The sequence below is a fragment of the Clupea harengus genome, chromosome 10 (assembly GCF_900700415.2).
Source record: "Clupea harengus chromosome 10, Ch_v2.0.2, whole genome shotgun sequence".
Lineage (NCBI taxonomy): Eukaryota > Metazoa > Chordata > Actinopteri > Clupeiformes > Clupeidae > Clupea > Clupea harengus.
This window is the reverse complement of record NC_045161.1, coordinates 9310280-9323152: the sequence shown is the minus strand read 5'-3', so window position 1 is coordinate 9323152 and position 12873 is coordinate 9310280. Positions and strand designations below refer to the sequence as shown.

Sequence of the window (12873 nt, the reverse complement as noted above, 5' to 3'; positions counted from 1 at the left end):
TATAGTGTGAAATTGTATTCGTATGTCTCATACATTTCATACTGTTAGATAACTAAGATTGTGTCCGCGAGCCATGCTAGTGCTTCATTGTTCAGGGTAGACAGTGCCTGAAGGCCAGGGCACTGGTACTTGGTGCAGTCGTTGATAATGTGATCAGCAGTTTGCTCTGGGGCCCCACAGGGGCAGTCTGGAGCATCACATAGGTTCATCCTGTGCATATTGGCTCAGAAGCGTCCATGTCCTGTTCGGCATCTGTTGAGTCGTACCCAGGAGTTTCTGTTGAGGGTGTGTCCTGCAGGCCTTGTGGACGGTGTTTTGATGTAGCCATGTAGTTTAGTGTTGGCTGAGACCCACTGTTTGGTCCATTGTGTGATGGTCCAGGATCCAGGTGGCTGACCATTTGCCTCATGCAGCAGACCCCGAAGTCTTGCAGAGATCGGTGCCCTGAGCGGTAGGTGTGGTGGTGGGTCGTTTGAGTTGATGTCATGATGGAGTAGGTGGCTGGCTCTGCGTTGAGCTCTCTGTACAAGGTTTAGGCAGGCTGCTTCGCGGCGGATTGCTGGTGGTGGGATTCCACTGAGGATTGGTAGGTATGAGGTTGGTGTAGATCTTATACATCCTGAAACCATCCGCATGCTGTTGTTAATTTCACTCAACAGTGACTATAGACTAAATGTATATATTATATTCCACTGTAATTCACTCTTAGTCAGAGTTCATGTTTACTTACTGCATTTCATTGTGCTGTTGCATCATCATTATGGTGGGCTTGGCTGACAGAATGTGTGTGCCATCACGACCCACTGCAATCAAAATTTTAAAAAAATTGCCCCAAAAAAAACTACTTTTACATTTATTACCTTGTCATGTGTTTGCTATAAGTCTGTAACAAACATGGATGTCATAGAAGATTACCTTTAAATTACCTCTGAAAACACCTTGTTTGTGTTCCTGGGGAGTTGGTTAATGATTTATAATGTCCCGTTAAGATCAGTCAGACTGAACTCTATGAAAGGAATTTCCTGGACATGTTCATCCATCCCAATCTAACTGTGCATTTGCAAGCAGGGGTGAGGAGTTTATAGAGTGACAGAATAAGAACGAGACAGATGAGAAACAGAGAAGAGAGATAGAGAGCAGAGGGACAGAGCTAGAGTTTATTTCAGCATGCTACATCGGGTCAAAGTAGAACGTACACAGGGACTGCCAGAACATTCACTTGGTAGAAAATGAACTTAGTTTAATCGTGCCACTTCCAAACTATACTGATCTTTACATTTACTACAGATGTAAAAACTCAAAACAAAATAGAAAATATACAGAAGCTCCCCCCAGAAGCTCAGATCACACAATTGGGTTTGGGTTTACTCAGCGACAGCGGACTGTACAAGCAGTACCAGCCTCTACTCCGGGTCGAAGGTGTGGAGCAGTTAAGTTAGGGTGTTGGAGGGGCTGTGTTTCAGTTCGGGGAAGTCCATAGTTTGACGTTCAGCAAAGGTTCCAGAGGTGAAACATCTTTTACAATGCAGAGTAAGGTAAGACTAAAGGCACATTGACTTTGGTCCCAACAGTCCTTTCTCCTGGTGCCTGCCACACCTTGCTCTGGCCACATCCCCAGGAAACAGGCGATAGCAACACACCCCAGAAACTGCAAACACCCATAAGTATATGCTTAAAACAATTTAGCTCTATTCTTTAAAAAAAAAAAGGGGGGGGGGGGTGTTGGAGGCACGCACACACACACACACACACACACACACACACACACAACAGGGCAAAACAATTAAAAGAAGCAAATTAGGTCCAACATCTAAATCTGAAGTAAATTACACACCATTTAACACTTCCCAAAAAAGTGGGAATTGTTTGAAAGCACAGACTTCAGAGTGAAGGCCAGCCAAAGTTTACACTTCAAAAGAAAAGCTGGCCATCTGGCAGGGCTCAAGGGGGACCAGAAGTCATCTGTGTTCGCCATCGCTTTTTCACTCAGCCAGTGTTAGAGGCTGGAGACTGGGGACATCACTGCCACACTCCACAGTGTGTTTGGGGGGGGGTACATGGGATATGGTATAAAGGGAGAGAACAGATTGCGTTGCTTACACCACCACAGCAGAATGCGCCTCAACATGACTACCTTCACACACGAGGAGGAAGCAAAACCATGATGCTATTTTGCTGGGTAAGGCACTTTTGTCAATCCATTCTTACTTTAAAACAAGGGACTACTGCACTCTCCACAACCAAACATAGAGGGGAGGAGGGAGAGAATGCCAACCACAAAAAAAAAAAAAAACCACAGGAAAGAATTTAAATAATCAGGAGGAGAGCAACATGGAGCTAAATCTGCAGTATCCATATGGTCTCGAAAGGAATGATGGGGTTTGTCTGAGCTCCACAGGGGGATGGGTGTGTGTGTGTGTGTGTTTGATGTGTGTGTGTTGTACGTGTGTGTGTTGTATGTGAGGGGGGCGGTACAAGTGTGGGTAGGGTTGGGGGGGGCTTTTAGATTGTGGACTTGGAGAATGACACCCTGAGACGATGTCCGGCTCCCATGTCGTAATTGTGCAGGTCGATTAGGACCTGAATGGCCTCCTCCACGGTGCCCATCTGCAATAGCGCCATCTTGCGGTCTCTGCATATAAGCACAGATAAAACAACTCCCATTAAAACAAAACACATCACCAGGGTAATGACACCACAAGATTCCCTTTCGTGCCTCAGTATACGGATTGCAAACTACAGCTGAACTCACTGGAAGAACTTGAAAGCCTTCACAGTTCCGCCAGCATTGGAGAAGAGCAATCGCAGATCCTCCTCAGTCACATCCTCCCTGGAGAGAAAACAAGACAGAACAGGGAACATGTGAGCACATCATCACCATAACAACCTCCCTGTGGCATTAGAAGTGAGTAGCGCTGAAGGACTCACGGGATATTGGACAGGTGCATGGTAGCAGAGGGAGGGAAGATGTTTTGGAAGTTCTTGGAGCCAGGCTTCTTGAAGCGGTGCAGGGGCGAGTTGGCGAAGTCCTTGGTGAGGCCCTGGTCGTCCAGGCCGTCCCTTGGCAGCTGCACTGTCTGGTGCTTGGACAGGGTCACGCGAATGATCTTACCGTACATCTTCTGACCGTTCAGGTGGCTCATGGCTAAGGACAAAAAGGGTAGCAAGTGTCAACCAGAGATAACCTCACCAACCAGATGCGAGACACCAGCAATGGGCAACAACCGGAGGGAGTGGGTAGTCTTCAAAGAACAGTTCTGCTTTCCAACCAAGCATTAGCAACCCCCCCCCCCCCCCCCCCCAAGCATTAGCAATTAAACAGCCAATTTCATATCAATGCAAGAAACCATCTAGAATGCACATTGGGGTAAATGCTAGTCACGCAAAACTAAATCCCACTAAGACGGCACTCACCCAGCTGGGACTGGTTTCCATCAGATAACTGGATGAGGGCGCTGTCCTTCTTGTTAAAGAGGATCTTCACGCGCTGCACGTCACCATACACGCCTTCAAATGAGAGGCAGATGAAGGGAGACCAGGAAGGAAAAGGAAAGGAAGGGAGAGGTGGAATCATGAAGGACAAGTTAGTGCTTCAGAAGCTTAGAGTAGACATGAGAAGGTGAAAAAAAAGATGGAACATTCAATAGAAATGCTTTACTCCGATCAAAGTAGGCCAACAGGTTTTTTGTTTTGTTTTTTTTAAAGAGAGAGATAGAAAAGAGAGAGATCGTACTGAGACGCCCTCCGACATAAAAAAAAAGAAGAAAAAAAAAAAAAAAAAAAAAAGGGCTTCGTGAAACGACAGTTAAAAACCAGATAGCCTCCATGCAAATAAACTGGACATGCATTAATCTAGACTGTCCATGGACAAAGACAGAGACACAAAGATGCCTCTGATCACTAAACCTCATCCATAGATATATACATACATATATGTAGATACAGATGAAAATATATTCATATAGAAAAATAAAAACAAAAATATGATGAGGCTGTACTGATCTACTACTAGCTTTTGCTACCTTCAGCTCAGAGAGAGGTCTTAATAGATTAATAAAATAAATAATAAAACGATAGCAACAGAATGAGAGAAAGAAAGGTAGAGTGCTAACGATAACATACCGAAGAGGGTAAAGAGACTTTGGGGCGTAACCATCTTTAGAAGGAGAGAAGAGCAAGCAGCGTGAGACAGGTAGAGAGAGGTCGAGGTAGAGAGCCGAGAGATGTACAGATCGTCCATAACGGAGGGGTGGTTTCCCGCAGAATGGTGAGGTGGAGGTCATGGTGCATGGGGTAGGGGTAGGGGTGGGGTGAGGGAGTTGGGGTGGTTAATTGGGGAGAGGAGGAGGAGGGTTGGTGTTGGGGTCCAGGAGGAAGAACATTTTGGGGTCGGAGTTTGTTTGGGGGTGGGTCCAGGCACAAGCATGAACACGGTGGGGTGGGTGGAGCAGGGGAGGGAGGGGAGCATTCAGGACACACAGAGAGGGAGAGAGAGAGAGAGAGAGACACAGAAGGAGAGAGCAATAGGGAGAGCAAAAGGGCCAGGAGGAGAGAGAGAGCAAAGGTAAGAGGAGAGGGACAGAGAGAGAGGGAGAGAGGGAGGATGAAAAGCAATGGGAGGGATAAAATAAACAAAAGGGGATTGGGGGTGAGGGGGGAAGGAGGGGGAGGGGACAAAAAAAATAATACACAGGTCAGTTCACAAGAATGCAGGAGTCTGCTCAGTACACGGCTCAGAACACAGCTGGATACACACACACACACACACACACACACACACACTCCTCTGGGGATTCTGCAGCAATACACCTCTGAGGCTGAACCAGCCAAACACGCCAAATGTAGTCACCTGGGATCAGAGGTGGGCTGAGCAGGCCGGTGCACGCACACACACACACACACGTACACACATTCTCTCCTTCCCACACACACACTCCGATTGGCTAACTGCAGTAAGACGGCAGGGTCATGCAGCAGAGATGAGAAGGCAGGCTGGTTAAGAGAGGTTAGCGGCAGTAGCCATGCAGGACACATGAAACCACCGGACAGAGTTATGGCACCAGGACGTGGCCTTCACACCACCCGCTGCAGCAACAGCAGTGGTAGGAAGGACACAGTGAGCTAAAGAGATCACTACTTCTGTCACTTGGGGGAGAAAGACAGAGAGACTGAGTGAGTGAGAGAGAGAGAGAGAGTGAGTCAAAGATGCAGAGAGAAAGAGCAAGTTAAACAGAGTGAGAGGAAATGTGTGTATGAGAGACAAGGAGAGAGAGAGAGATATAGATAGATAGATAGATAGATAGATAGATAGATAGATAGATAGATAGATAGAGAGAGAGACAGACAGTCGTGGCTACCACATTTCATACCAACTGTGAATAGTTTAGAGAGAAGCAGCAGAGCATCAGAAGAGAAAAGAAATGAGACCCTCCAGAGGAGACAGTTAACTGCTAGCTAGTACTCAGAGAGGGGGAGGGAGAGAGAGAGAGCGAGAGAGAGGGAGGGAGGGAGAGAGAAGAAGAGAGACAGAGAGATCAACATTTGCAAAGATAGCAGAGGAGATACTGCAGGTAGACCCTACATTGGTATTGCAGCTAAGTGTTATACTGTAAAACAGGTGAATGAGTGATTGTATCAATGCATGTTCATAATGTCACGTGTAGAGTGTATGGACAGGTGAGAAACAAACTAATGAGACAAGTGAACATTGCTCAATGTGGTCTTATGGAAGATATTCCAGGTGAACTTTGGATAGGAACTAAACTTCAACTAGCAAGGCCCGAGACAAATGTATATGTGTACAGGAGTCATGAACACCTTTTAAGGATAACTACCAGGTTAGTTTGTATTACTAAAATCATGGTTAAGAGGGACTGAACTTGTCTTTAATAAAGCTACTCAACTTGAGGGGACTGCCTTAGAACTTGACATGAAAGAGCCTGACTGAGGAAGACGTGGCATAAATAAATGGCTTTGGGGATAGTTTCTTTCTGTGTGTCTGTCTGCGTGCCTGTGTGTGTGTGTGCGATCACATGAGTAGTGTGAGCGTGTGCTGCCGTGGCGTGAAAGGCATACTGACCTCTTCATTGAGGTTGCTCACCAAGAGCACCCCGCTGCTGCCCGAGTGGCCGGCGAGGGCCACCCTGCCTGCTGCTGCCGCTGCCGCCGCCGCCGCGCTCAGCGGGGAGATGGCTCCTGGAGGAGGGTGGAGAGGGGGAGATGAAGAGAGGGAGGGAAGGAAGGAGGCAGAGAACGAGAAGGAGGTTGGTTATCGTACGGCTGGTGCACCCCACTGTCCAGTGCACTGATGCAAGGCTTGTGCAGGGAAAACATAACAATGAGGAAGAGGGGCAGGAAAAGAAGAAGAATTCTATTCATGTGTCTGAAATATCAAAAATGGTAACATCACTTAGCTCAACTATGGTCAGTGGACTATGTTTATTTATTAAATACACAACTAGTAGACAAAAATATCACATTTGAAAACAAAAGTAATTAAATAAAAACATGGAAAGACCTCTTTGACAAGACTACATCTACACTCACACAAGCCAACCCAACCTGTGCTTTTTGCAGGCGGTACACAAGCTACAGATCACTCCACACTTTTAGTCACATCATGGAAATGGCACTCAGGCACATGGGGCCCACAGTTTATGGAGCACATGTTAGTAGGGCATATTGCATCGCCCTACTTCCCAATGCAGTGGTGGCAAAAATAAAACAGTGCTTTTTCTCCCACATGAGCAAAAGGGACACAATGCTGGGTTAGGAAAAGACGTGTCAGAGAGCGAGAGAGAAAGAGGCAGAGAGAGAAGAGATAATGGAAGCATAGGTACCTCCGCCCTGTGCAAGGCAAAGAGAAGACGAAAAGCCTCCACCACTAGAGAAGGGAGCTGCAGTTGGAGAACCTATGGAGAATGTGCAGAGAGATAGACAGAGACAGAGAGAGAGAGAGAGACAGAGAGAGAGAGAATAAGAGAGAGAGAGGGTGAGAGAAAGGGAGTAAGAAGGTCAGAGAGAGAAAGTCAGAAGAGAGAAAGAAAGAGAGAGAGAGGCCTGTGGACGACATATGGTGGCTGAGGGGGGACACTTCAGATTTGGTGTCTGCGTGTGTAAAAGGGGTCTACGCAGCCTTTCCTACAGTACATGGCCCTACAAGTTCTGGTTTCCATAGAGATATCCTCACCTTGTCTATGGCCTGTGACATCACTAATAACCTTGCTCTAGACTGAAGTTAATAATGGATTCATAACGGACCAATTATATGTTCTATTCAACATGGAGAACAGACATGAGAATTGTGAATGGCCGTATGAAGACCAGTAAAGCAACAATCCACTTCTGATTCACCCATTACCAAATCTTACCTACACTGCACACCAGAATAAAAACAACTCACTGCTGTGCAAAACTAGCCCTGCAAAACCTTTTACTAATTTGGATTTAAAAAATGTGAAGCACAAAACAAATGAACTGAACAAACCCTACACTGTAACTATCTGAGATGAACAAAATTGTAAGTTCTGCCTCAAGTAATTTACTTCTGAAAGCACTTCTCTGCGGTCTATAATTTCAGCGCTCAAGCTAAAATGAGTCACAGGTACAAAACAGAAGATGTATGAATACAGCGCCTCCCCCTCTCTCACTCACACAGCACACGTGCAGCTAGTTGTTGAATCAAGAAGCATGTCGTATGAAAAATGGGATTTTAAAAGGCAGGTGTGGTTATCAAACAATATGACGCGTGTTATGGCAAAAGGCTTTGGCTTTTCACGTTACACTGAAAAAGACCATGGCCTGTTGGAGGTAGAAGAGATGGTATTTGTGGCTGGAAGAGATGTTGAGGGGGGGTGGAGAGACTTACCGAGGAGAGAGGTGGAGTCCTTGTTCATGCTGGAGTCCTGGCCATCTCCGGCTGGCAGCTCTGGGCGCGTGTAGTCTCGGCTCTTGTCGTTGTTGTACTTGACGTTCAAGTTCACCAGCTTGGAGTAGTCGATGCGCAGCGTGCAGCAGGAGTTGTAGATGTTCTGACCGTCCAGGGACTGGTGGAAGGTGAAACACAAAACAATGCTTTAGGTCTCCTCAGCACAACAGCAAAACCACATCGCCATCCCAACAGAATGCACTGGGGTGTGTGTGCAGTGAGGCCGGGCCCTCTCAATCATCACATACCAGTTTGGATTGCTGAGCGTTGACTGGCTCGCTGTATTGGAGCAGGGCTTGGAACTGGTTGTTTTTAGTGAAGGTGATGATCTTCATGACCGTACCAAACTTGGAGAATATCTGAGAACAGCAAGAATTCAGTTATAAGCCCATCTTGATACAACTCACAGGTTCTTCAGCAAACGACCACGAGACTAGTGGCTACAGAAATTACAAGGAGTCCAACATGTGTATTCTGGACTTTCCGTCCAGTATGTTAACTTACACACTACTGCTGAAGCAAATAATCACCGTCTATAAAAGTTAGGTAGAATGCAACTTCAGCCTATCATTTCATGGACGGTCACATACAACAGTAAATGATTAATTACGCAATACTTTGTGGATACATGATAGCTGTTGTGGATTAATTCAACTGATGTTAAATGGAATTGGCAGGCTGGCAAGGCAGGGATTTTTTTTGGCTTTGTCTACTGAGGCCACCTAGCAACCTGAGGCCCATAATGTGGTTCAGTGGCCTTTAAAGTTCAGACACTCAAAGATCTGCAAGCTAGGCATGCATGTTGAAAGACAACATGAAAAAATATCTCCAGCTCCAAATTTGATTTGCCAATGACAAAAGCAAGCATTTAATGAAACCAATCTATTATGTACAGGTTCTGTAATTTGACGATGCAGAGATTCTCTTCAAATATGCTGAAGCAATCATTGTATTGGCCCATTCTTTCATTACATACCATGTACAAATGTTGTGCATTTTTGTTCACAACAAGCATTATTAAATATGAATGGCTCTGCTGATAAGCACAAGGTTGGTGTGTACTGAACAGTGACATTTAAACACAACTACACCCCTGGCAGTCTGAGGTGAGGGTGGAGAGTGTTTTGGGTTGAAAGGTGGGGAATACCTGCTGTAGCACGTCCAGTGTGACGGGGTAGAACATGTTGTCGATGATGATCCTGAGCACGGGGCTAGGGGCCGGGGTCAGCACGTTCTCACTGCCTCCGGACTCGGAGTTAGGGGAGCTGCCATCCTGCACTGCTGACACCGCCTGCAGCACTGCCTGAGCTCGCTGAGAGGGCCAGAGAAAGGGAGATTAAAAATATATATACATTATAATAATAATTAAAAATAACCATTACGCAATCATTGACAGGGTTTGGTTTTGCTTTAGACAAGTTTCTGCAGCGAATGTGTGATCAGTGCTCAAACCTACAGCTATGTTTGGAGTCAGTAATGTCAAAGAGGACGTGACCGTGCAGAACCACAATGTGAGCATCAAGCACATATTAAGTGGTTCTCATGTTCAAGACAGAATGCAAGGAGTCAGCAGCTAACAGAGCTAGACATGGAGCACTACCAGGAGCTCCAGTCCACAGCAGATATCGCCTACCTGATTAAGAGTGCTGTCTGTCTTCAGTTCTTTGTGGTTGGAGTACTGGATGAAAACAGGGACGTTTCGCACTTGGGGTGTCACTGTCGTGTAATAGTTCACCATGGTGATGGCCGCTTCCTCTGTGCCCATTTCTAGGAAAGCCTAAGACAGACAAACGTCTACATAAGAATCAGCCAGCCAACCACATCAGCAGCCAAGCAGCTGAATGTATCAGGTCAATGATCAAGTCATCCATTATTCATGTGTACACTGAAGTCTAAACAGATCACTGTTCAGAGAGGGTATTTGAGTCCACTCATTTCTGTACCTGGTTTTTACCCTTCAGCATAAGGATGTTTGTGACCTTTCCAAAGGGCAGGCCCAGAGCAATGACCTCCGTCTCAGACACCTCGTTTGGAAGCTTTCGGATATGGATGACCCGGGAGGGTGGGTTCTCCTCTACCCTCAGCTTCTTACTGTCACTTCCATTCGCTGGGAGAACAGAACAGAGCAACCAAGATCATACCAGTGCACAGCAGTACACAGAGAAACACTTTCAATAGAGGTGGTCAGAAATATTTTTTTCAGCAAAGCAAAGACACGTCATATCAGGTTACAAACTCAAAACAATGCGAGAATCACAGAATGCTGAATTGGGGGGCTGGTGGGCAAAGAAAAACACAACAATCTCCTGTTGGTGTAGGCAAGCACTTATTTCTAATTCAGAAAAGCAGACACAGCACCCCCACCTCCCCAGCACAATACAGAAGGCAAAACTGTATGGCATGTGACGGGTAAAGGAGAATTGTTTCTTCAGAGAACAACTCACAAGTAACAGAGGAGTTGGGACTGTTGTAGTGGCTACCTGAGAGCAACTCATCTGATCCCCTCTAGAATAAAACAAAGAAGGAAATATAAGTCAGGAATACAAATCCATACTTGTCAACATTCTGGGAATAGCGTTGAAAGAGTGTTAACACATGGAAGATGAGGTTTCTAGTTTTCTGAATGCAGAACAGTGGCATGTAAACTCTTGACATCGTTCAATTATTTGGTAGCACAGCTGTATTTAGCACTCACCTTCACACCAACCGCGACATCACTGTTGAAACAAACCAGAAAAGAAAATTAGACACGCGGTCCACGAACGGTGTCAATTTATAAAAAGGTTGGGTTACAATGTTACGACACAGCGACTTTTCCAAATGAAAAGGAAATTGGTCGAATAAAGAACCAAGATTCCAACAAGTGCGTTAGTGAGCTGGGATTCTGCCTACTGCTATTTTGAGAACGCATTAAGTTGCATTGGGCGCGACTTGCGGAGGTGCACGAATGTGTCTGAAGCAATTGGCTAATTGTGTTGCAGAAATACAATGTAGTTAGCTAATCTGCCACACTTCGATTGGAAAACATTCAATAGCGGAACACGGATTAACGTGGAATTCAGGTAGCTTGGATACTAACCAAGCAACGCAATGTTATTGTTTCTACTAGCTAACGTTGGTGGGCTAGCAACCAGCGCACGCAAATTAGCTAACATTACCAATCGTAACGTTAGTTATTGCCAATTTAATTAAAATCTTACAAACCAGCTGTTGCACAGGTCAATTGAGAAGTTTACTTGTGTTTGTTTGGAACGTAAAACACGATGAACCATCAGCCTCGTAAAAAAATCGGAACAATGAGCGATAAACGCTGTAAGGTCGCACTGCTGAAAGGCCCTCAGCCATTTAACTAGTTCTCCGTGTTTTAGCCACTAGCGTTAGCCATCATAGTGTATTGAGGGCATTGACTTAAATAATCGGTAAATTGGTGATGCATGCTACCAGATGCCTTTATTTTCGGTACAGAAATGTACATGAAAACGGTGTGTTTACCAATACCATAATATCCAGACCGGATTAGTTTGGAATCGAAAAGGATTTCAGACAAAGGAGGCGTCGCTAACGTTAGTTGGTTAGCCATTCATTCACATCACAATGGAGCGCGCCTTCTTTGCCATCTTCGCAGCAAGCTAACGTTAGCTAATGATTTGCAACAAGGAAGATCCATGCGTGACTGATTATTGACATCACTTAAACTCATAGAGCACAACAGATTGCATAGTATGTAAATGCACCAAACTGACGACTTTAAACACAAATTTGTGTTTTATATTGTATTAATTTCAGCGAATCCGCTTAGCAAGTTTATGCGCATCAGGAAGCTAATGGGCTGGTATATCACTATGCCGATTCAAATCAAACGTGGCCCGCTAGCTAGCTAGCTAGCTGTTTGTTCTGAAAAATAAGATTTCGCCTCAATTCAAAAATCCTTTTCAAATAGTTAAATAGCTACAACAGGATAAGCCATTTCCATTTATATTATTAACCATACGTACCCATCCATTGCCAATGAAATATTCTCCGCCTTTAGATGCTGATTTTTAGACCGTCAACCACAACCTTTCCTAAACCACAGTAGCTAGTAAAATGGTGGCAGCATATGCACGAAGAAAGGCGAACATTACCGAGAACGCGTAAGAGGGGCGTGTTCGCCAGTGTCGTGCTTGTATTTGTCAATGTGTTGAGGGGCAGAGCTTCGCGACGGTAAGGACAGTGTGGTTTTCTACAGTTATTGAGGTAAACAGACACAGGTCTATCTCTGTAGGGATCCTTTCCATGTTGTCAGACGCTTATAATAAGAATATGATCATGTTATTGGCGAAAACAAGCGGGTTTCTTTGACGTAGATGCTTGCCCCATGGCCTTACCATATAACTGTTATATATGTACCATATATTTCTGTTTCAGTTCTAGCATTCTAACTCAATATTGGACGGATTTCGATAGTTTTTGTCCCTAGTAAAAATGTGGACATGGGGCCCCAGGTTAAAAAATTTCGATAGTTTTTGTCCCTAGTAAAAATGTGGACACGGGGCCCCAGGTTAAAAAATCCCGAAGTTTCCCTTTAAGATGTAATGGTTATGTGAGTATACTTCATCGTTCTGTCACTGTTCATTAATGACATAATGAATAGTAGTTGCCTAATGTGCAGTTATTTACCTTCCCCCCATTTTGACTATTCTGAATGTAAACCAATGTTATTTGACAGCACTAAATAGGAGAGATCCCTAGGTTTCCAAATATTTAACATACTATACTTTGTGATTGTGTCGGCTGTATGCTAAAGGGTGTGAAGCAGTAACACACAGGCCTACATAAATGCCTGTGCACACTATTTTAGCATACATTTTAAAAACCCGCAAGCAGCAATCTTTGGACACCATGCACAATGTGCAAACTGTCCCAAGTAGCGAAAGATTTAATGATTTTGTAAATGTTCCGTAAGG

At 45.0% G+C, this 12873-nt stretch overlaps 1 protein-coding gene across 3 annotated transcripts; it reads right to left on the bottom strand.

The window, feature by feature from the left end:
• Positions 1-1143: 1143 nt before the first annotated feature.
• Positions 1144-12096, bottom strand: ptbp2b (polypyrimidine tract binding protein 2b). 3 transcript variants are annotated; one of them, XM_031575269.2, is made up of 15 exons: positions 11923-12096; positions 10623-10644; positions 10408-10432; positions 9871-10034; positions 9561-9704; positions 9075-9239; positions 8176-8286; positions 7868-8045; positions 6840-6911; positions 6080-6195; positions 4123-4156; positions 3415-3507; positions 2929-3145; positions 2753-2830; positions 1144-2632 (listed from the first exon to the last, which is right to left on the bottom strand). In XM_031575269.2, exons 1-15 carry the CDS (start codon positions 11928-11930, stop codon positions 2503-2505), a joined length of 1557 nt encoding a protein of 518 aa, XP_031431129.1. In that variant the 5' UTR covers positions 11931-12096; the 3' UTR covers positions 1144-2502. The 3 variants fall into 3 exon arrangements, with proteins under 3 accessions (XP_031431129.1, XP_012695018.1, XP_012695019.1); XM_012839564.3 differs by having other exon boundaries at positions 10372-10432; positions 11923-12077; XM_012839565.3 differs by lacking the exon at positions 6840-6911 and having other exon boundaries at positions 10372-10432; positions 11923-12076.
• Positions 12097-12873: the final 777 nt, after the last annotated feature.

Bases quoted from the DNA above. Each gene is read 5' to 3' on its own strand.
- ptbp2b (XM_012839564.3), bottom strand. The intron at 10,433-10,622 runs GTGAGTGCTAAA...GTTTTATTCTAG, and splicing joins ATGTCGCGGTTGGTGTGAAG to AGGGGATCAGATGAGTTGCT. The intron at 2,633-2,752 runs GTGAGTTCAGCT...GCTTATATGCAG, and splicing joins AAGGCTTTCAAGTTCTTCCA to AGACCGCAAGATGGCGCTAT.